The 24,268-nt window shown below is 44.0% G+C and overlaps 1 protein-coding gene and 1 long non-coding RNA gene across 7 annotated transcripts in view; one reads left to right on the forward strand and one right to left on the reverse strand.

Annotated features, from left to right (window-relative positions):
* Positions 1 to 1,559: 1,559 nt before the first annotated feature.
* Positions 1,560 to 13,511, reverse strand: LOC134344202 (uncharacterized). 2 transcript variants are annotated; one of them, XR_010017396.1, is made up of 4 exons: positions 13,271 to 13,511; positions 7,572 to 7,769; positions 2,680 to 2,809; positions 1,560 to 2,211 (listed from the first exon to the last, which is right to left on the reverse strand). It is a non-coding gene; the product is annotated as an uncharacterized LOC134344202 (long non-coding RNA). The 2 variants fall into 2 exon arrangements; XR_010017394.1 differs by lacking the exons at positions 7,572 to 7,769; positions 13,271 to 13,511 and adding an exon at positions 4,774 to 4,826.
* LOC134344201 (uncharacterized) overlaps positions 12,741 to 24,268 on the forward strand; it is a 53,177-nt gene continuing 41,649 nt past the window's right edge. For all 5 annotated transcript variants that reach the window (XR_010017392.1, XR_010017393.1, XM_063043608.1 and 2 more), the window contains exons 1-2: positions 12,741 to 12,861; positions 16,822 to 16,933. Coding sequence is in view for 3 of the 5 variants with exons in the window: in XM_063043608.1 (XP_062899678.1) it covers positions 12,795 to 12,861; positions 16,822 to 16,933 (179 nt within the window). In the remaining 2 variants the exon portion in view is untranslated. The remainder of the gene's footprint in view (positions 12,862 to 16,821; positions 16,934 to 24,268) is intronic.

Consider the following 24,268-nt stretch of genomic DNA (forward strand, 5'->3'; position numbering starts at 1 on the left):
ACCGCCGGAAATCGCTACTTTCCACTGGCTAAGCGAGAATGATTGACATTCACAATAACCAATAGGACACCAGATCATGCGGTGACCTCTGCGGAACTGGTGTTGAATTGGGTGCGGTGAATCACATGACAGCTAAATCATCTGACACTTGATATGGTCACGTGTGGCCATTCACTTCCCTAAGTGCAAGGCTGTAGCTGATCGGGTGTTGTGCCTCTCTGGAGTGAAGGAAATGGTGTCGGAGCTGTCAGCTGTTGAAGGGGCGGAACTGAGTGAGGCACGGGGGGTATAAGGCTCTCTTGTAACTTTGGTGTTGCGGAAGAAATCCATTCTGTTTTCCCCTTTCCTTTCCAGACGTGATGAAGGGCTTCGGGTGGAAACGTCGATTATGAGAGTATGAATACAAACACTCTAATAACATTTTTCCTCCAGAAACGTCTGGTGATTGTCCCAGAAAGCAAAATTTGTGCGAAATGCACCCACTGATTTGGCCAGACCTGCTGAGTATCTTCAGGATTCTCTGATGCTCAGTATACGTCTTGCTTCGGTTTTCCAGCATCTGCAGACTCTTAAAGTGTTTAAAATTATTTTTTTTATAACTTGTAGTAAAAAATCACTGCAAACAATGGAGAGGTGAGTAAATGTGAGGTTATGTCAAAGGTCTATGCATGTGGGTGCGAGGCGAAGTCGAGGCGTATTCGAGGCAAAGTTAGAGCTGAAGAGGCAGTTTTGGGGCGTGTCCACCTTAACTAAGAGCAAGGTTTGATTGATCTAAGAGCCAGGCTGATTTGGTAAAGTCCGATATACGCTGAAACATGGGGTGGGGTCCAGGCCCAGGGCATATCGATACAAAGGGGCCCGGATCCGAGAGTGAAGTCGAATGTGTTCTAAGATTTGACAACCCCTTATACACGCTTGAAATTATTCTACTACCTCGTCTGAATTATATGCTTTTCTAAATAGCTTTATCAGACATGTACTTGTCTTGGTTACAGCACCTTAAACCTGTGTCCTCTTGTGGCAACCTTTCAACCCTTCGAAAAAGCCTCTGACTATCCACACGTTCAATGCCTCTCATCACCTTATACACCTCTATCAAGTCACCGCTCATCCTCAGTTGCTCCAAGGAGAAAAGGCCGAGTTCACTCAACCTGTTTTCATAAGGCTTACTCCCTAATCCAGGTAGCATCTTTGTAAAATCCAGGCAACATCCCTGCAAGGGTTTTCAGGGTGTCAGGGTTTTTAACCTGCCATTGCCTGACCTCAATAGGATATATCTGGGTATAACCTCTCCCTCAAATTTCTCCTTACTAATTCCCACATTGCACAAAATATAAATGATCAATACAAATTAGACAGTGCATACTTAAAACCACAGAATATGTACTCGGGAATCTGCCACTTATGTGTCACGTACCCTGTGACAGGTTAAAGAACCGGCAGAGATGAAAACACTTTAGAGTCCAGTATTGCTATTAACTAATAATATTTATATTTATTAATAACTATGCAATACAGTAATATAAAATCAGATATATAAAACAGGTTAGCAATGATGATATATAAGTAAGTATATCAGTAAGTGTGGAACATACAGGAAAAGCAAGCTTCTTCAAGTCTAGGGGTAAATGGATAGTCTTATGATGGTGAGTAAAGTTCAGTTCAGTTTGTGGTATTGAGTTGAGTAGTGATGGAGAGAGAGAGAGGGAGAAACTTGAGTTTTCAGGTGAGCTGACGCCGTCGATCTTCCCGTTGTCCTCCGAAATCCTTTAAAAGTCACCGACTGTGACCCAATAAAGGGAACCGTTTTTTTCTGGTGCAGCCATCAACCCAGGCAAGGGTGGACACATGGACAACTCCCCATCGGTCAATCCCTTTTCTCACTGCAAGAGTCACTGATTGATCCTCCAAAAACCCACTTTTTTTGTGGGCACAACAAAGCTCATTCAGTGTCCAAAAACATGTGCCTGAAGTCTATCATCTGACCTATTTATCTCACCGTACTGAGTACCAACTGTCTCTCAAATAACTCCTCCTCTGTGTAAGAATGCACTAGCAAGCCACGTCCTTGGGAAGTATAAGATGCTGCCAAAAAATCATAACGTGGATTGTCCATCAAATAACGCCACCCTCAGTCACCATAGCGACTTACGAGCTACTCGGTGCTCTCTCTCTCCAACTCAGCAGAAATCCAAAAGTTCCTCCTCGTGCCTTAAAGTGACAGTCCAAAAGTTAGTTATTCATATTCTCTCTCTCTCTCTCTCTCTCCTCCCCCCCCCCCCACACACACACACACACACACACACACACACACACACACACACACACACACTGCATAGGGGGGTAAATCAGGATCCCATCACATATGCATCTGAATTTATAATACCTGTTACATTCCTTTGCATTTAAAATAGTTATGCCAAGTTTATAGACTCATTCTTAAATCACACAAATGCACTCGCAAATAAGCCTGCTACTATACAGTTCCCCAAGTGACTATACCCACACCACACCACATCAAATTATACAAGAATGTCTAGTCTCTTACATACACACACATACACACCACACTACTTTTCAATTCAGCTTTCTAGTTCAGCCCTCTCTTGTGTTCATGATTCCATAGTCACTGATCTAAACAGATCTAAGTGTGAGAACTAATCTGAAAAAAATACTCACCCACTTGGACTGCTGAGATACCTGGCCACACAATGGGTATTTTGCCTTCCAGACGCCTTCCAGATGAGCCCTCAAATGTTGTGACTGTACAAAGTCACTGGAGAGACACTGAAGTTGGTGATGTAGAAGTCTTTATTCAGCACAGAAAGCAGGCATCATTAGAGACACTCTTGGTAGAGGCCCATACACTCAGATACACCATATTTTTATACACTTGGAAGGATCAGTTGGTAGCACAATGCAGGTAAAATGACATCATTTACAGTACTTCAATACTTTGGGTTGACAATGGTTCTTTTGAGTTACATATAATTTTCAAACTCCAAGATCTGCACACTGACACTACAGGCACCCTAGACTGAACGTTAATCACCACTGTGTCTTAGCTGTGTTCATACATATGCAGACATCTCAGGTCTATGAGGTGTTTCCTGGTTTGCAATCGACCCCAGTCTGCAGCTCCAAGAAGACCATTGTTCTAAGTTGCATTTTACATTCAATCTGCAATCCACGTTCAAATCTGAATACTGGGTGATGTTGAAATTAATATTTGCTGTATTTTATAACTCCAGAATATGCACTAACGTCCCTCATAATTTTGTATATTTGTATCAAATCTCCCCTCAACCTTCTACGTTCGACAGAATAAAGTTCTAACCTAGCCAAGTTCTTATATCTCAGGTCCTCCAGTTCTCACAACATCCTTGTAAATTTTCTCTGGACATCTTTCCTATAGGTAGGTGACCAAAACGGCACATGATACTCCAAAGTAGGCTTCAGCAATGCCTTACAGAACTTCAACGAAACAACCCAACTCCTGCACTCAATAGCTTGATCTGTGAAAGCCAATATCCCCAGGTCCCTCATGTTCTACTGCATTCCTCAGTGCCTTACCACTCACTATGTAAGTGAGTGACCAGGACAAACTCTGGTGGGTCCTTCCATATGCAACAACACACACGTCTGGATTAAATTCCATCTGCCGTTTTTCAGCCCATTTTCCTGTGGGTCCAGATCCCACTGGAAGCTTTGATAGTTTTCCTTGCAGTCAACTACACCCCCAATCTTGGTGTCATCTGCAAATTTACTGATCCAGTTAACCATATTATCATCTGCATCGTTGATACAGATGACAAACTACAATAGACCCAGCACTGATCCCTGCAGCTGTCCACTAGTCGTAGGTCTCCATTCAGAGAGGCAACCATCTACCACCACTCTCTGGATTCTCCTGCAAAGCCAAAGTTGGTTAGACACAACCTACCATGCACAAAAGCCATGCTTACTGTCTCTAATCAATTTCTGCCTATCCAAACACTCATAAACCCGGTCCCTTTAGATACCTGCCAATACCTTTCCCACTACTATGTCAGGCGCTCTGAACGATAATTTTCTGGATTATTCTTAGAGTCTTTCTCAAAAAAAAACAATAGTAACCATCCTCTAATCTTCAGGGACCTCAGCTGTCACTAAGGATAATGGAAATATATCTGGTAGAGCTACTGCAATTTCTGCACTTGCCTCCCACAGGGTTCGAGGGAAATCCTCGGCAGGCCCTGGGGTTTGTCTACTCTAATATGCCTCAAGGCAGCAGACAGCTCCTCCGTGATGTGTATAGGGTCCATGACCTCGCTGCTGCTTTGCTTCACTTTTATACACTTCGTGTCCATCTCCCAAGTAAATACAGATGCAAAAAATCATTTCAAGACCTCCCCCCTCTTTTGGATCCACGCATAGATGACAATTCTGATCTTCCAGGGACCAATTTTGTCCCTTTCAATCTTTTTGTTCTTAACATATCTGTACAAGCTCAGGATTCTCCTTCACCTTGTCTGCGAGAGCAAATTCATGCCTTCTTTTATCCCTCCTGATTTCTGTTGTAAGAGTTCTCTCGCATTTTGTATACCCCATAAGTACCTAATTTGTTTCTGCTTATCTCTACCTGCTATGTACCTCCTTTTTTTTTCTTAACCAGGGCCTCGATGTTGATAGAAAACCAAGGTTCCCTAATCCTGTTATACTTGCCTTTTATTCTGGCAAGCACATATAAGCTTTGTTCTCTCAAAATCCTACTTTTGAACACCTCACACTTACCAAGTAAAGCTTTGCCAGAAAACAGCCTGTCCCAATCCACACTTGCAAGATCTTTTCTGGTACCATCAAAAATTGGACTTTCTCCAATTTAGAATTTGCACCAGATGACCAGACCTATCATTTTCTATAATTAGATCGAAGTGTTCGCCAACACAAACTTCTGTCACCTGACCTGACTCATTCCCAAATTGGACATCAGCATACTCTCTTGTTGGGACTTCTATATACTGATTAAGGAAAACATTCTGAACACATTTGGCAAACGCTATCCCATCTAGTCCTTTTACAGTATGGGAATCCCTGTCAGTATGTGGAGAGTTAAAATTGCCTGCTATCACAAACTTATGTTTCTTGCAACAGTCTGCGAATTCTCTACAGATTTGTTTTTCTAAACCCCAAGAACTGTAGTATGGTGTATAATACAGTCCCATTAACATGGATATATCTTCCTTATTCCTCAATGCTACCGATAAAGCCTCACCAGACCAGTTCTCCAGTCTGTCCTGATTGAGGACTGCTGTGACACTTTTCCTGACCAGTAATTCCACCCCTCTCCCTGTAATCCTATCTAAAACAACGGAATTCTGGAATATTGCACCACCAGCCCTGCCCCTTCTGCAACCAATTCTCAGTAATGGCTACAATAGCATGATTCCATCTGTTGATCCATGGTCTGAGCTCATCTGATCTTTCATTGAAATATGCACATCTGAGAACATTAGTCCCACCATGTTCAACCTTTTGCTTACTGACTTTGTCTGAGCTCTTAACAACATTTGTCTGCACAGCTACTCTATTATTTTTTCGGGCACTCTGGCTCCCATCCCACTGCAATTCTACTTTACCCCTCTCCCCTCTTGCAATACAAGCAGGTCTCTACATTGTTATATTAGCCCCTCCCCCTCTAGATTAGGTGCAAGCTGTTGCTTTTGTACAAGTCCCACCTTCCCTATAATAGGAGGAGAAGATGGTGGTGCGCCGGCAGCGCGCGCAGCCTCTCCGGTGAATGATACCTGTAATCTGTCAAGTAGAGTACCGTGCACAATTCTGATTTGATGGAGACAGACGTGAGAGTACGGAGGAACATCTGGAGAAACTTCTGAAATGTCTGCTTCGCTGTCACTGCTACTGTGTGGTAACCGGAATCTCTGGAGCAGAAGGCCCTGAATCCTCGGCTTTGCTTGTTTCAGTGGCCTGGGTGAGGTCGATGGCACTCAGCAGAGGATGGCGCTTGGGAGGCTGTATCGGAGGGGCTGGTCGGAGGTTGGAAGTTTTCAGATGGACGGACTCAGTGTCGGCTGTGGTCGGCTGCTTCCAAGGCATTGGCAAGTTGACGATGCCTGGAGGTTTATGGCAGGGAGTTTCTCCCTTTTGCCGCCATCTATCGGGGACTCAGGAGTCGATCGACTCGGGGATTTGAGACTTTTTTTACAGTGCCCATGGTTTGTTCTTCATCAAATTATGGTATTGCTTTGCACTGCTGTAACTATATGTTATAATTATGTGGTTCTGTCAGTTCTAGTCTTTGGTTTGTCCTGTTTTTCTGTGATATCACTCTGGAGAAACATTGTATCATTTCTTAATGCATGTATGCATTTCTAAATGACAATAAAAGAGGACTGAGTGTTCTCATAATCTAAAAAAAATACAGCCAAATGTTCCAAAAATCTGAAGTCCTCCCTCCTGCACCAACTTCTTAGTCCACGTGTTGAACTGTGTCTAGCCTCAGTGGCACACAATGGGTAGCAATGCTAAGATCACAACCCTCGAGGTCCCTCCCTTTAACTTAGCACCTAACTCCCTGAACTCACTTTGCAGAAATTCGTCCCTCTTCATTATTTCTACAGCATGTAGACCACAACCTACAGCTCTCAACCTCCCCCTTAAGCACACTAAGGACTCGATCAGAGATTTCCCGGACTCTGGCACCTGTGAGGCATCATGCCATCTGGGAATCTCGTTCTCGTCCACAGAACCACATTTCTGTTTTCCTAAGTATCGAATTCCTATCACTACAGCTCGCCTCTTCTTTCCCCCCTCCCCCCGCCCTTTTGAGCCGCAGAGCCAGACTCATTTCTGGAGATCTGACTTTGCAAGGACATCAGAACTCCACCCCCCCCCAACAGTATCAAAAATGGTACACCTGTTGTTGAAGGGGATGGCACAGGGGTACCCTGCACTGGCTGTTTAACCCCATTCTCCCTCCTGTCTGTCACCCAGTTTCCTGTGTCCCGTACTTTGGTGTGACTACCTCTCTAAATGTCCTGTCTATCAACCCCTCGGCCTCCCAAATAATCCGGAGTTCGTCCGGATCCAACTCCAACTCCTGAACGCGGAGTGTTAGAAACTGCAGCTAGATGCAATTCTCACAAGTGAGGTCGTCAGAGACACTGAAGATCTCCTTGCCTTTCCATATCCCTCAAGTGGAGAATTTAACTATCCTGCTTGACATTCCAACTGCACTAACTGCAATTATAAAGAAGGAAACAATAAATAGCCTTCAAATTTCTAGCTACAGCTTTTCGCCTTCTCTGGCTCATCTCAAAATCCCCCCTCTAACACTGTCAATTCGAGCAAAGGTCGCTCCTCTTGGCCCTGCCTTATTTTAATTTGCACTTGCTAATGAATCCCGATCCCTGATTGGCCGCTGTTCAAACAACGGAACTCCCGCAAAGCACACTGTTTCTCAAGCAAACTCGCCGACCTGAGTGAGCCACCGCTTCTCTCGCTCCTGATCTCTGGGCGCTAATCAAACGCTTAAACTCTCGCGAACCTCTTTTTAATGGCCGCGCACTGACCTTCTCTCGCTCCCGATCTCTGATTGCCGACTGTTGAAATTGCACACACGAGTTGCCGTGCAATCCTGTCTTGCGCGTGGAGGACGTCTCACAAGTTTGCCATTCGAGCACGGACATCACAGACGCATAGTTCGTGATTCAGACCAATACTGTGTCATCGTGGCTCCACACGTATACATGGGATGTCACACATACTTTCTGCAACATGATTCATATAAAGATCACCCAATAAAAGACCTGCAGCTTACCGTTGAATTATGTCATCACTCGAACAACATCCATCATTTATGCAATTTTGTTGCTCATATATTCTGGCGCTGGCCTGCTATGTCGTTCAAGCGGTCTGCCCCCTTACACAATATTGTATCACTCGGATAGATGACTGTTGCTCATTCTAAAGGCATTTGACAAGGTGCTCACATAAGTCTGCTTAGCATGGCATTACAGGAAAGATACTAGCATGAATAGAGCATTGGCTGGTTATCAAGAGGTAAAGAATTGGAATAATAGTAGAATATACAGGGTTAATGGTAAGGCACTGAGGAGTGCAGTAGAACAGAGGGATCTGCGAATACAGATACAAAATTCCCTAAAAGTGGCGTCACAGGTAGATAGGGTCGTAAAGAGAGCTTTTTGTACATTGGCCTTCATTAATCAAACTATTGAGTATAAGAGCTGGAATGTTATGATGAGGTTGTATAAGGTATAGGTGAGGCCGAATCTGGAGTATTGTGTTCAGTTTTGGTCACTAAATTACAGGAAGGATATAAATAAGGTTGAAAGAGTGCAGAGAAGGTTTACAAGGATGTTGCCAGGACTTGAGAAACTCAGTTACAGAGAAGGGTTGAATAGAACCATAGAAACTACAGCACAGAAACAGGCCCTTTGGCCCTTCTTGGCTGTGCTGAACCATTTTCTGCCGAGTCCCACTGACCTGCACAGGTTAGGACTTTATTCCCTGGAGCGTAGAAGAATGAGGGGAGATCAGATAGAGGTATTTAAAATTATGATGGGTATAGATAGAGTGAATGCAAGCCGGCTTTTTCCACTGAGGCAAGGGGAGAAAAAAACCAGAGGACATGGGTTTAGGGTGAGGGGGGAAAAGTTTAAAGGGAACATTGGGGGGGGGGCTTCTTCACACAGAGAGTGGTGGGAGTATGGAATGAGCTGCCAGACAAGGTGGTAAATGCGGGTTCTTTTTTAACATTTAAGAATAAATTGGACAGATACATGGATGGGAGGTGTATGGAGGGATATGGTCCGTGTGCAGGACAGTGGGACTAGGCAGAAAATGGTTCGGCACAGCCAAGAAGGGCCAAAAGTCCTGTTTCTGTGCTGTAGTTTCTATGGTTCTCTGGTTCTATTCAACCCTTCTCTGTAACTGAGTTTCTGTGTGCTGTAGTTTTCTATGGTTTTCTATAAAGGGAGCCTTTTCTGGTTGGGCTGCCAGTGACTGGCGGTGTTCCACAGGGGTCAGTGTTGGCACCGTTTCTCTTTCCGTTTGATGTCATATATTTGGATGACAAATTAATGGTTTTGTGGCCAAGTTTGAGGACGATACGAAGATAGGTGGAGGGGCAAGTAGTGTCGAGGAAGCAGGAAAGCTGCAGGAGGACAGAGAAATTAGGTGAAGGGTGTAATCATGCACTTTGGTAGAAGGAATAAAAGAGTAGACTATTTTCTAAACGGGGAGAAATTAAAACAAAATCTGAGGTGCAAAGGGACTGGTCAGTCCTCATGCAACATTCCCTAAAGATTGAGTCGGTAGCAAGGAAGGTAAATGCAATATTTATATTCATAGAAACATAGAAAATAGGTGCAGGAGTAGGCCATTCGGCCCTTCGAGCCTGCACCACCATTTATTATGATCATGGCTGATCATCCAACTCAGAACCCTCCCCAGCCTTCCCTCCATACCCCCTGACCCCCGTAGCCACAAGGGCCATATCTAACTCCCTCTTAAACATAGCCAGTGAACTGGCCTCAACTGGCTGCAGAGAATTCCACAGATTCACCACTCTCTGTGTGAAGAAGTTTTTCCTAATCTCGGTCCTAAAAGGCTTGCCCTCTATCCTCAAACTGTGGCCCCTCGTTCTGGACTTCCCCAACATCGGGAACAATCTTCCTGCATCTAGCCTGTCCAATCCCTTTAGGATCTTATACGTTTCAATCAGATCCCCCCTCAATCTTCTAAATTCCAACGAGTACAAGCCCAGTTCATCCAGTCTTTCTTCATATGAAAGTCCTGCCATCCCAGGAATCAATCTGGTGAACCTTCTTTGTACTCCCTCTATGGCAAGGATGTCTTTCCTCAGATTAGGGGACCAAAACTGCACACAATACTCCAGGTGTGGTCTCACCAAGGCCTTGTACAAATGCAGTAGTACCTCCCTGCTCCTGTACTCGAATCCTCTCGCTATAAATGCCAGCATACCATTCGCCTTTTTCACCGCCTGCTGTACCTGCATGCCCACTTTCAATGACTGGTGTATAAGGACACCCAGGTCTCGTTGCACCTCCCCTTTTCCTAATCGGCCACCATTCAGATAATAATCTGTTTTCCTATTTTTGCCACCAAAGTGGATAACTTCACATTTATCCACATTAAATTGCATCTGCCAATGATTTGCCCACTCACCCAACCTATCCAAGTCACCCTGCATCCTCTTAGCATCCTCCTCACAGCTAACACTGCCACCCAGCTTCATGTCATCCGCAAACTTGGAGATGCTGCATTTAATTCCCTCATCCAAGTCATCAATATATATTGTAAACAATATATTCATTTCGGGAGGACTAGTATATAAAAACAAGATGTAGTGCTGAGGCTTTATAAGGCATTGGTGAGACCTCACTTTGAGTATTGTGAAAAGTTTTGGGCCCCTTAACTGAGAAAAGATGTGCTAACATCGGAGAGGTTTCAAAGGAGGTTCATGAAAATAATTCCGGGATTGGAAGGCTTATATGAGGAGTGGGCCTGTACTCGCTGGAATTTAGAAGAATGAGGGGCGATCTCATTAAAACCTATCAGATGTTGAAAGGCATCGACAGAGTGGATGTGGCGAGGATGTTTCTTATAGTGGGGGAGTCTAGGACCAGAGGGTATAACCTCAGCATAGAGGGACGTACTTTTGGAACCGAGATGAGGAGAAATTTCTTTAGCTAGAGGCTGGTGAATCTGGGGAATCTGGTGGCTATGGAGACCAAGTCATTGAGTGTACTTAAAGAGGACGTTGATGAATTCTTGATGAGCCAGAGCGTGAAAAGTTTCGGTGAGAAGGTAGGAGAATGTGTTAAGAGGAAAATTGTTCAGTCATGATCAACTGGCAGAGAATATTCGACGGGCCAAACGGCTTAAATCTGCTTTAATGTTCTATGGTCTTATGTTCATATAAAAATTTCACGACACCGTCAATATCTCCAATTCACGGCAACATTTGAGACCAATGTGCGCATCTTGTCCATCATTCATAGCTCCGATGTTACCACGATTTGAGGAACTGAGTTTTCGAGAAAGATGGTATAGATTAGGGTTAGTGCTTTATTCCCCAAAGCATAGGAAAATGAGGGAATATTTAATAGAGGCGTACAAAATTATGAGGATTTTAGATCGGGTAAATGCAAGCAAGCTTTTATGAGTGATGTTGGGTGAGACTAGAAGTAGAGATTAAGGGTTAAGAGTGAATGGTGGAATGTTTAAGGAGAACATGAGGGTGAAATTCTTCACTCAGTGGGTGTTGAGAGTATGGACTGAGCTGCCAGCGGAAGGGGCGAATAAAGATAGAGGAAGTTAGATAGGTGCATGGATGGGAGAGTTATGGATGGGACAAAGCAGTTTAATAGTACGGCACAGATTAGATGGGCCGAATGTGCTGCAGTAATCTATGACTATGACATTTGCACGTTTGTTATTCTCTCTCACTCACCCGCTGCTTCAATCAAAAGAATTGCCAGTTATACAATCCAGTAATGTGTCACCCATATGAAGGACCGTTCCTCTTAAACGGCTTTATGACTCGGACGACATTTCTTACTCACGCAAATATCCGAGACCAATATACGTACCTATTCGATCACATCGTTTATGGCTCTGATAAGCGGTGTACAATCAAATACGCGGTCTGTAACCCAGACTCAGTGCCTCACGGACATGTTCCTTCATACACAATATTTGCTGCTCACCTGATCTGACAAATGTACGCCTGGATAGGTAGCCTTGTCTGCTTGGCAGGCGCATGATCTCCCAGACACGAAGTCGGACGCTCGCAGACATAATCTGCCACAACAGCACTCGCTAACAAACAATCCTTAACTGAGGCAAATTGTCCACGACTCGTACATATGTCCTACAACCTAGAAGTTCGGTTCATCAACTACACCCATTGTTCTTCACTCACCGCTATCCTCTGTCTTACCCACTACTGTCACCAAAGAGGAGCATCAGGAGCATTGATGCCTTTTCCTTCAGACTATGAGACTAATGAATGCCCTGCCGCCACCACCGAGCTCTCGTCGCCAGGATAGCGAGCGGTTTACTGTTTACTTGTGCTGCGCAGTACATGCGCATTGAAATATATTGCATTTGTTTTATTTGCGGTAACATTGAGATTTTTGTGCTGTGCACGATATATGTTTTGAGGATACACCGTGGTTAGAGGATCGGTGTTTCGTTTGATTGTATTTGTGTACAGTCAGATGGCAATAAACGTGAACCTGAACTTCGACAAGTTATGTCATTCACATACTGTCCGTGGTTCACGCAACAATTGTTTACATACGTATGTGCCACTAATAGTCTGAAGTCTATGACGGAGACAAAAATGATGCAAAGCCTATAAACATTATCCATGGAGCTGTCATAGTAATGGCGTGCCGCTCACTGCAATGGCAGTTTCTATCATATAAACCCCCTCCCGTTGACGTACCAGGTATACCAGTCACTCACATTGTCCACTAATCACACGATGTCCATCGCTCACTATTTCTATCATTCAGGCATAAGGCCTGTCAATCATGCAAGGGACCATTAGCACCTGTCAGGCACATGGCCCATCAATCACACGAGAAAATAAAATCCCGCCTCCTCCTATTTACGTATTTTCCTGTCTACTGGCCAGGCCAGCTATCCGCTTTCCCGTTCTGGGCTGACTCAGGCTACGGTACTTCAAACACTGCAAAGTCAGGAAGGCTGAGTCGGCGATCGTGTTCAACACTTTGGAAAACATGAGTCTTTCCATTAACGAGAAGATCCTGCGGGAATGTCACTTGCTGTACATGGATTCTGAGTGCGGTAAATGTGTTATTGACAATATAAAGTCAACGTATTTATCGCCCATAGTGCAATCCTTTCAGAGTGTGTGTGTGTCAATATCCGTAGCTAACGGTTTCATTTTGGTATTATCTGTCAGGTGGCTCTCGGCCATCAAGACGACAGAGATGGCTCCAATTGAACTTTGCATAAAAGTAACGTTTCACACCCACATCTTTACCAATCTTAATTTAACATTTGTGGAAATTCCAGTACTTTGTTTTCTTCACTATGATTTTGGAACAGGGAAGCACCATTACTTGTGAGAATGGGGTTCGAATTTACTGAGATGGGAAGCAGAGACCTTTACAGAATAGGCGAAAGAAAGTGATAAACCCGAAGTGGGGAATTGGGGGTAAGTTTTCATTAAGGGAACGGGAATAAATCTTACCTTTTGAGATTGGGGTAAGGGGAGCTCTTTAGAAAGGGCACCAGGAATAAGCACAGCGCAGTGGTGAGCAGGGGCATCAAGGTTCAGAACTGAATTCCGGTGCCGTCTGTAGGCAATTCATACGTTCTCTTCGTGACAGCGTGCGTTTCCTCCCACAGTCCAAAGATGTACCAGTTAGTAGGTTCATTAGTCCTGATTGCTGGGCGGCACTGCCCATTTGACCAGAAGGGCCTGTTCCGTGCTGCATCTGTAAGTAAATAAAATATTTAAAAATAGGAATCATATAGTTGGAGGATGAGAATGAGTTTCTCATGCAATAGTGAAACGTAAGTGAAATTGTCTGTGTTATATAGCTGAAATTCTCTGTACGATAGACTGGAAATTTTATTTACACAGTGAAGGAAGCACGTGAAATTTCCAAAAACGTAAGGAATCAGAAGCTCATTTTGAGGGAATGAGAGTGCGATTTACACGAGGGAGTGATTCTGGGAGGGTTTTGCAGAGAGGATGGAAAAGAGAGAGCAGTCGCAGAAGACAGAGCGGGACTGAAATTCAACAATTAGAAAATGCGACAGAGCTTCCCCCGCCGTGCGAAGACTAAGACTGTTGGGATTCATTAGAAATTCCCAGATGTGTGTGTGTGTGTGTGTGTGTGTGTGTGTGTGTGTGTGTGTGTGTGAGAGAGAGAGAGAGAGAGAGAGAGAGATTAATGCGTTGGAGAGTGACAGAATAGGATAACTCTGTGAGCAAAATTCATAGGGTGCAGTTGTTATAAACAAAGTCTCTGGATTCTTGGGGCGATAGAATAAGAGGATGATTCTCTGAATGAGGAAGCAGCACTGAAAATCTCTTATGGAAGGTGGGCAGGGGGCCGTTTCAGATTGGGAAATAGCGTGAGATTCTCAATAAAGGGGTTTAAATATGGCGTGCTCTGTGTAAAGGGGTGAAATTATGATTCTCCGAGAATGGAATTGGATTATAGTGTGGTGCCAAGTTATTTATTTAGAGATACAGCGTGGAACAGCGCTTTTGGCTCAACGCGCCGCACTGCCCAACAACCCATCACTAGCTGAATCACAGGAAAATTTACAATGACAAATTGACCAACTAACCGGTACTCTTCGTAATGAGGGAGGAAACGTGAGCACCGGAGAAATCCCACTCTGTCTCGGGAAGAACCTACAAAATCCTTACAGACAGCATCAGAACTGAACTCTGAACTCCGCCGCCCCACGCGAACTGCTGCATTATTTTCAGTAACAGAATAAGATTATTTACTTAGTTCTGTATGTGCGTGAAATTCAAAATTTGAAAGAATATGAGTGATCTCATCTAAACGCTGAAATTCAAGTGAGATTTAAAGATAAGGGGGTAGCAATGAAGTTCTTAGAGTGAAGAAATGGTTAGCACGGAAGGTTAATGTAGGTATGTTTCTCAGAAGGACGAAATGGGAGCACTATTCAATGGACAACTAGAATAAGAATCAGAATAAGGATTATTATCACTGGCAGTTGTGAAATTTGTTGTTTTGCGGTAGCAGTGCAGTGCAATACATAAAACAATTACAAATTGCGATATGAGGTACATACGAAATAAATTAAAATAGTCGTGCAAAAAAAGCAAAAATAGCGAGGTTGTGTTCATGACTTGGTTCATTGTCCATTCAGAAATCCGGTGATCGAGGGAAAGAAGCTGTTACTAAAACGTTGATTGTGGGTTTCCAGGCTCCTGTACTCCCACTTTGATGGAAGCAATGAGTGGACGGCATATTGTGGGTGATGGGGGTCCTTAATGTGGATGCCATCTTTTTGAGGGATCGTCTTTTCAAGATGTCCTTAATGTTGAGGAAGCTAGTGCTCATGATGGAGCTGGCTGCGTTTGCAGCTATCTGTAGCCTTTTACCTGTTCTGTGCAGTGACTCCTCCAAAGGACTGATATCTTCCCAGACAAAGAACGGTTTAAGAGGAGACTGCAATTGAGATATTGTTAAGAGCGTTAGAATAATTTATATTGGATGGGGAGGTATGGAGGTAAGCATATTATAATCTGAGTGAGAGAAAATGGAATCAACGTTCATAGAACAGCGAAAGAGTGACACTGAAGTGAGTGAATATGAGTAGGATATTGAAAATATGGAAATTGGACACTCGGTGAAGGAACGTAAGTGATTTTCGTGACTGAGAGAATGCACATGGCACTTCGAAAGTGAAAGAATGAAATGAGATCCTAAGAGTGAAAAAGAAGGAGAGGCAGAAAGTTGAAGAATAAGATATCCAGCGTGTGTTTACGAGGTTCACAGAGATGTTTCCTCAGGACGTAAAGACATTGAGGTGTTATCTGTGGACTAATTGAATAAATCACGCCCAGTGTATGGGAATTAGTTTGGCATTATCAGAAGGGATTGGCTTTATATGTGATTCCTCCAGTGAGAGATTGGAGAAAATATCTATAAAATGCGAGAATGGAAATGAAATGCTTATGGTGTATGGGTTAGACGAGGAATATGCAACCTAAGGGAGCGAGAATTAAATTCGCAATTTCTAGTGGATTTTCGGATAGAGGCAGTGCCTCAGGACGTGCACCACCAGGTTCAGGAACAGTTACTACCGTTCAAGAGCAAAAGAGAATACCTACACTCATTTAAAGACTCTGTTATATTGTCATTTCATGCTCGTTATTTACTGGTGTTTATTTATATCTGGATTGCACAGTTTGTTTTCAAGTAACAGTTGCAGATGTTTACAGTCACTGTTCTATAAATTCGCTAAATATGCCACAGAAAAAGACTCTCAGGGTTGTATTTGATGACTTGTATGTACTCTGATAATACATTTTACTTTGAACTTTGAACTTAGTGGAATCAACACCACAGTGTGAGTTATTGAGGGGTGAGATGCACTGTTTTGAAGTCATTACTGCTGATAATTAGGAAATAGGAGTGAATTGGAGTGAAAGGAGTGAATTGGACCAAGGTAGTGAAACTGAGGCAGAAAATAACATGTAGACCATAAGACATACGAGCAGAATTAGGCCATTTGACCCATCGAATTTGCTCCGCCATTCAATCATGTTGGTCCTTTTTCCGCACCTCAGCCCCACTCACCCGCCTTCACTCCGTAACCTTTGATGCCGTGTCCAATCAGGAACCTATCAAACTCTGCCTCAAATACACCCAATGACCTGGCCTCTCCAGCTGCCAGTGATAGATTCAGAAATGGGAGGCAGATTAAAGGATAAGGGGAACACTCAGCAGTATTTCTGGAGAGGAAGAAGGATAACAAGCCAGATTAAAGAGTACATCACTGAAAATGTCACTATATACTCCCCCCATAGTTACGAACGGGAACACCTAATTATTTCCAAAGTTTTTTTATATTTCGCATTTCTTTTATGTTAGCTTTGCTGTTTTAATATTCCATGTTGATATTCAACTACATCTATTAAAGGAAGGGCTGAGAAATATACAACATATCTGTACACTAGCCGATTACTAGCCTCTCGTTAAGATTGACTTTGAATACTGTGTCCATATATCCTTTTGCAATTGACAGGTCTAGTGCGCATCGCCAGCCATCTGGGTCTAGGTCTCTTAGTCCCAAGGAAGAAAATCATAGTAATGCTGATGGGAAACCATTCGGCCGGCAAGAGTTCATTCATCAACTGGTAAGGCTCATATAGAACAACATCTATTTCATCTTTTGATTGGCTGATAACCATTAGAAGGAATCATGTGATGCCGACGAGAGTTGTGTGTACATGGGAGCATGTAAACTCGACTAAAGAAATCCCTGGGGTAATTCTCTTGTAAGTAACACGTTCTCCAGAGGCTGTCAGCCCAGTTGGAAGTGTAACTAACTGAATGAAGAAGCTTAAGCGAGATGTAGGTAATATGATTTTCTGTGAAGATATTTCGAGGGAGATTTATTAAAGAATATTAACCTAAGTGTTTTTAGTTGTTTGGATGGAAGTTTTTTGGATGCAAGAGATGAATTCCATCATTCCCATTACGGAGATCGTTAGAGCAAAGAGGTTAAATCGCAAAATTGCTAAGCTTACAGTGTAACCCTTTGCTCTCCGGCCCCTTGCTATGCTTATCGTGCTGTTTGGCGGTTTAAGTTCGTATTTACTATCCTGGGTCCAACAACGGGGAATTGTGCGCCAATCTTGGTCCTCATGATACGTACAAATTTGGTGCTTGGACAGATATTTCGAGGAGTCATAAATTCACTGAAGAGTGAAATCAGATCTTCGAAAAGCGAACTTGGAAGCCTGGAAGAGAGCGGAGTCGACACCTTGCGCTTTTCTGTGGTGCGTCAGCTTATTGTATTTACCGACCTTTCCCTGTGAACACTTCACCAAAACAAGATGCATGAAAGAAAAAGCATTTCTGACATTTTGGACATCTTCCATTTTTTAATTTGCTTTGCTGACAAATCTATACAAAGCATAATCTTCTGAAAAAGCACATGAAAATATCCTCGCTAAGACGTCAGTTGCTCTTTAAAAAGTCTAGTCTTATGTCTCTGTAATTGTAGAGAAGGGTGGCAGCTATAGAACGCAGGAGGATATAGATAGTCTGGTCAGTGGCACAGAAATAGCTATTGTAATTTAACCATGAAAGTCTGTTGTTAATGCCATGGGATTCTGCTCGGGGTAGACCTTACAGCGCGGACAGTTCCCTTTAAACTTAAATACTTAAATACTATATTTATAATTCATCAACTGCTACGGTGAGATTCCTTTTTTTCCAGATTCAGAGTCCAAGGTTCTACCTACAAATGCATTACATCCAGCTGTACCTTATCATTTATTTTAATTCTAAGGAAAGGCGTTAAGGCGAATGCTGGAGATGATCGGCCGGTCAGACAGGATCTCCTCCGCGTAACGCGTTTCCGTGTCATACAAGAAACAAACGTCCCCAGGCCGACTGTATCGGTGTTGAGTACCACACTTGATTCCATAGCCTATCAAGCGTTCAAAGTAAATATTTTGAGATTAGTTACATCCACCAGACGCTGAGACAATGCGTTAAAAATCTCAGCCTCCCTTTGTGTGAAATTAAGGTATATTAAGAGCAAAAGGATTGTAAGAGATAAAATTGGTCCTCTTGAAGATCAGAGTGGTCGGCTATGTGCGGAACCAAAGGAAATGGGGGAGATCTTAAATAGATTTTTTGCGTCTGTGTTTACTAAGGAAACTGGCATGAAGTCTATGGAATTAAGGGAAACAAGTAGTGAGATCATGGAAACTGTACAGATCGAAAAGGAGGAGGTCCTTACTGTCTTGAGGAAAATTAAAGTGGATAAATCCCCGGGACCTGACACGGTGTTCCCTCGGACCTTGAAGGAGACTAGTGTTGAAATTGCAGGGGCCTTGGCTGAAATATTTAAAATGTCGCTGTCTACAGGTGAGGTGCCGGAGGCTTGGAGAGTGGCTCATGTTGTTCCGTTGTTTAAAAAAGGATCGAAAAGTAATCCGGGAAATTATAGGACAGTAAGTTTAACGGCAGTAGTAGGTAAGTTATTGGAGGGAGTACTAAGATACAGAATCTACCAGCATTTGGATAGACTGGGACTTATTAGGGAGAGTCAACATGGCTTTGTGCGTGGTGGGTCATGTTTGACCAATCTGTTGGAGTTTTTCGAGGAGGTTACCAGGAAAGTGGATGAAGGGAAGGCAGTGGATATTGTCTACATGGACTTCAGTAAGGCCTTTGACAAGGTCCCGCATGGGAGGTTAGTTAGGAAAATTCAGTCACTAGGTATACATGGAGAGGTGGTAAATTGGATTAGACATTGGCTCGATGGAAGAAGCCAGAGAGTGGTGGTAGAGAATTGCTTCCCTGAGTGGAGGCCTGTGACTAGTGGTGTGCCACAGGGATCAGTGCTGGGTCCATTGTTATTTGTCATCTATATCAATGATCTGGATGATAATGTGCTAAATTGGATCAGCAAGTTTGCTGATAATAGACAAAAGTATAATAGATAAATATAATAGATATAATAGATAAAAGTATAATAGACAGTGAGGAAGGTCTTCAGAGCCTGCAGAGGGACTTGGACCAGCTGGAAAAATGGGCCTAAAAATGGCAGATGGAGTTTAATACTGACAAGTGTGAGGTATTGCATGTTGGAAGGACAAACCAACGTAGAACATACAGGGTTAATGGTAAGGCACTGAGGAGTGCGGTGGAACAGAGGGATCTGGGAATACAGATACAAAATTCCCTAAAAGTGTCGTCACAGGTAGATAGGGTCATAAAGAGAGCTTTTGGTACATTGGCCTTTATTAATCAAAGTATTGAGTATAAGAGCTGGAATGTTATGATGAGGTTGTATAAGGCATTGGTGAGGCCGAATCTGGAGTATTGTGTTCAGTTTTGGTCACCAAATTACAGGAAGGATATAAATAAGGTTGAAAGAGTGCAGAGAAGGTTTACAAGGATGTTGCCGGGACTTGAGAAATTCAGTTACAGGGAAAGGTTGAATAGTTTGGGACTTTATTCCCTGGAGCGTAGAAGAATGAGGGGAGATCTGATAGAGGTATATAAAATTATGATGGGTATAGATAGAGTGAATGCAAGCCGGCTTTTTCCACTGAGGCAAGGGGAGAAAAAAACCAGAGGACATGGGTTTAGGGTTAGGGGGGAAAAGTTTAAAGGGAGCATTAGGGGGGGCTTCTTCACACAGGGAGTGGTGGGAGTATGGAATGAGCTGCCAGACGAGGTGGTAAATGCGGGTTCTTTTTTAACATTTAAGAATAAATTGGACAGATACATGGATGGGAGGTGTATAGAGGGATATGGTCCGTGTGCAGGACAGTGGGACTAGGCAAAAAATGGTTCGGCACAGCCAAGAAGGGCCAAAAGGCCTCTTTTTGTGCTGTAGTTTCTATGTTTTCTATGGTTTCTAAATTCTTCCCCCTCAAAGTCCTTCTGAATATCTAACCGTAATCCTAAGCTCTCTGTGTAGACTCCGACTGGAAAACCGTTTCTGACTCTGTTTCATCTATATCGCACACAATTTTTTGTGCACGATTACTTGGTCCTCCTTTAAATTTCCATGTCATTCGGAATACAAATCCAGCTTGTTTATTCTCTCTTCGTCGCTGAACCGCTTCACCACAGGTAATATGCCAGCGAATCTCCGCTCTAACCTAGGCAGTGCAACCACATGTCCCTTCAGCACGGGTACGAAAACTGGACACTACCTTCTTCTTTTTGTAATAGAAATCAGCTAATGAAAGCAAACATACATGAAGCTTCTTGACCACCTTATCTACCTGTGACACCTCCTTCCAGAATCCTTGCACAGCTTCTATTCCTCGTTACCCCTAGAGTTCTGCAACACACCTGTGCTTTTCCAAGTCTTAATCATAAAATGTATTGCCTTAGTTGCATGCAGTAATACATTCCCTATACCATTCCACGAAACAGCTCGTTAATTCATCAATATCATTAACCCAAAATATTCTGCAATGCTGGAAATCCAGAGCAATAGACTCAAAATGCTGGAGGAACTCAGCAGAAAGCAGCTGATTGGGCAGTCGAAGTCAGGTGACCAAACATTTTGTAAAGCTAAAACAGATAAATAGAGGGATAGCTCAAGCGAAGCGGCCAGTGCGTGAGTGGGCCAGTGAAGGAGTGGAGCTTCGAGGCTTCCACGAGAAGAGGCGGTGGACGAGCTTGTTCCCAGTTAGTTTTTACAATGTCTCCTGAGATGGTGATGTGCCTCGTATGTGAGATGTGGCAGTCTTAGGGGAACTCCCCTGTCCCGCAGAGTCACATCTGCCAGAAGTGCGTACGGCTGGGCGATCTGGAAGACTGTGTAAGGAATCTGGAGCAGCAGCTAGATGACCTTCGACTCATAAGGGAGAATGAGGCAGTCATAGTTGGGAGCTACCGGGAGGTAGTCACACCTAGGCTGTCGGAAGCAGGTCGTTGGGTGACAGTCAGAGGGGGGAGAGCGAAGGTGAGCAGACAGGTAGTGCAGAGCACCCCTGTAGCCATTCCCCTGAATAATAAGTTTACTGTCCTGGATACTGTTGGCGGGGACGACGGGCCAGGTGTGAGCCACGGTGGCAGGGCCTCCGCCATTGAGTCTGACCCTGTGGTGCAAAAGAGTGGGATGGAGAAGAGGAGAGCTGTCGTCATTGGAGACTTTATAGTCAGGGGAGCAGACAGGAGATTTTGTGGACGTGAGAAGGACACCCGCATAGTTTGTTGCTTCCCGGGTGCCAGGGTCCGGGATGTCTCTGACCGGGTGCACAACATCCTGGTACAAGAGGGAAAGCAACCAGAAGTCGTGATACATGTTGGGACCGATGACATAGGCAGGAAGAAGGATGAGGTCCTGAAGTGTGATTTTCGGGAACTAGGCAGAAGGCTGAAGAACAGGACCTCAAGGGTGGCGTTCTCAGGATTGCTACCAGTGCTACGTGACAGTGATGGTAAGAATGGGAGGAGATGGCAGTTGAATGCGTGGCTGAGGAGTTGGTGCAGGGAGCAGGGTTTTAGATTTTTAGATCATTGGGATCTCTTCTGGGGAAGGTGAGACCTGTACAGATTGGATGGGTTGCACCTGAACTCGAGGGGGAGAAATATCCTTGCAGGTAGGATTGCTAGCATGGTTCGGGAGGGTTTAAACTAATTTGCAAGAGGGATGGGGCCCAGAGCGATACAGCAATGAAAGAAGTGCATGGAGTAAAGCCAGATCTAACATATAGAGAGGCTTTGAGGAAAGAGAAGCAGAATCAACGGTGTAAAGACAGTAAGGTAGAAAGGCTGAAATGTGTGTACCTCAATGCAAGAAGCATCAGGAACAAAGGTGATGAACTGAGAGCTTGGATACATACATGGAATTATGATGTAGTGGCCATTACAGAGACTTGGCTGGCGCCAGGGCAGGAATGGATTCTCAATATTCCTGGATTTCAGTGCTTTAAAAGGGATATAGAGGGCGGAAAAAGGGGAGGACGGGTGGCATTACTGGTCAGGGATACTATTACAGCTACAGAAAGGGTGGGTAATGTAGCAGAATCCTCTTTTGAGTCAATATTGGTGGAAGTCAGGAACAGGAAGGGAGCTGTTACTCCATTGGGGGTATTCTATGGGCCCCCTGGTAGCAGCAGAGATACAGAGGAGCAGATTGGGAGGCAGATTTTGGAAAGGTGCAAAAATAACAGGGTTGTTATCATGGGTGACTTTAACTTCCCTAATATTGATTGGCACCTGATTAGTTCCAAGGGTTTAGATGGGGCAGAGTTTGTTAAATGTGTCCAGGACGGATTCCTGTCACAGTATGTAGACAGGCCGACCAGGGGGAATGCTGTACTAGATCTAGTACTAGGTAATGAGCTGGGTCAGGTCAGAGATCTCTCAGTGGGTTAGCATCTGGGGGACAGTGACCACCGCTCCCAGGCCTTTATAATTATCATGGAAAAGGATAGAATCAGAGAGCACAGGAAAATTTTAATTGGGGAAAGGCAAATTATGAGGCTATAAGGCTAGAACTTGCGGGTGTGAATTGGGATGATGTTTTTGCAGGGAAATGTACTATGGACATGTGGTCGATGTTTAGAGGTCTCTTGCGGGATGTAAGGGATAAATTTGTCCCGGTGAGGAAGATAAAGAATGGTAGGGTGAAGGAACCATGGGTGACAAGTGAGGTGGAAAATCTAGTCAGGTGGAAGAAGGCAGCATACATGAGGTTTAGGAAGCAAGGATCAGATGGGTCTATTGAGGAATATAGGGAAGCAAGAAAGGAGCTTAAGAAGGGGCTGAGAAGAGCAAGAAGGGGGCATGAGAAGGCCTTGGCAAGTAGGGTAAAGGAAAACCCCTAGGCATTCTTCAATTATGTGAAGAAAAAAAGGATGACAGGAGTGAAGGTAGGACCGATTAGAGATAAAGGTGGGAAGATGTGCCTGGAGGCTGTAGAAGTGAGCGAGGTTCTCAGTGAATACTTCTCTTCGGTATTCACCAGTGAGAGGGAACTTGATGATGGTGAGGACAATATGAGTGAGGTTGATGTTCTGGAGCATGTTGATATTAAGGGAGAGGAGGTGTTGGAGTTGTTAAAATACATTAGGACAGATTAAGTCCCCGGGCCTGACGGAATATTCCCCAGGCTGCTCCACGAGGCGAGAGAAGAGATTGCTGAGCCTCTAACTAGGATCTTTATGGCCTCCTTGTCCGCAGGAATGGTACCGGAGGATTGGAGGGAGGAGAATGTTGTCCCCTTGTTCAAAAAAGGTAGTAGGGATAGTCTGGGTAATTATAGACCAGTGAGTCTTACGTCTGTGGTGGGAAAGCTGTTGGAAAAGATTCTTAGAGATAGGATCTATAGGCATTTAGAGAATCATGGTCTGATCGGGGACAGTCAGCATGGCTTTGTGAAGGGCAGATCATGTCTAACAAGCCTGATAGAGTTCTTTGAGGAGGTGACCAGGTATATAGATGAGGGTAGTGCAGTGGATGTGATCTATATGGATTTTAGTAAGGCATTTGACAAGGTTCCACACGGTAGGCTTATTCAGAAAGTTAGAAGGCATGGGATCCAGGGAAGTTTGGCCAGGTGGATTCAGAATTGGCTTGCCTGCAGAAGGCAGAGGGTGGTGGTGGAGGGAGTACATTCAGATTGGAGGATTGTGACTAGTGGTGTCCCACAAGGATCTGTTCTGGGACCTCTACTTTTCGTGATTTTTATTAACGACCTGGGTGTGGGTGTTTGAAGGGTGGGTTGGCAAGTTTGCAGACGACACAAAGGTTGCTGGTGTTGTAGATAGTATAGAGGATTGTCAAAGATTGCAGAGAGACATTGATAGGATGCAGAAGTGGGCTGAGAAGTGGCAGATGGAGTTCAACCCAGAGAAGTGTGAGGTGGTACACTTTGAAAGGACAAACTGCAAGGCAGAGTACAAAGTAAATGGCAGGATACTTGGTAGTGTGCAGGAGCAGAGGGATCTCAGGGTACATGTCCACAGATCCCTGAAAGTTGCCTC

The sequence above is a fragment of the Mobula hypostoma genome, chromosome 3 (assembly GCF_963921235.1).
Source record: "Mobula hypostoma chromosome 3, sMobHyp1.1, whole genome shotgun sequence".
Lineage (NCBI taxonomy): Eukaryota > Metazoa > Chordata > Chondrichthyes > Myliobatiformes > Myliobatidae > Mobula > Mobula hypostoma.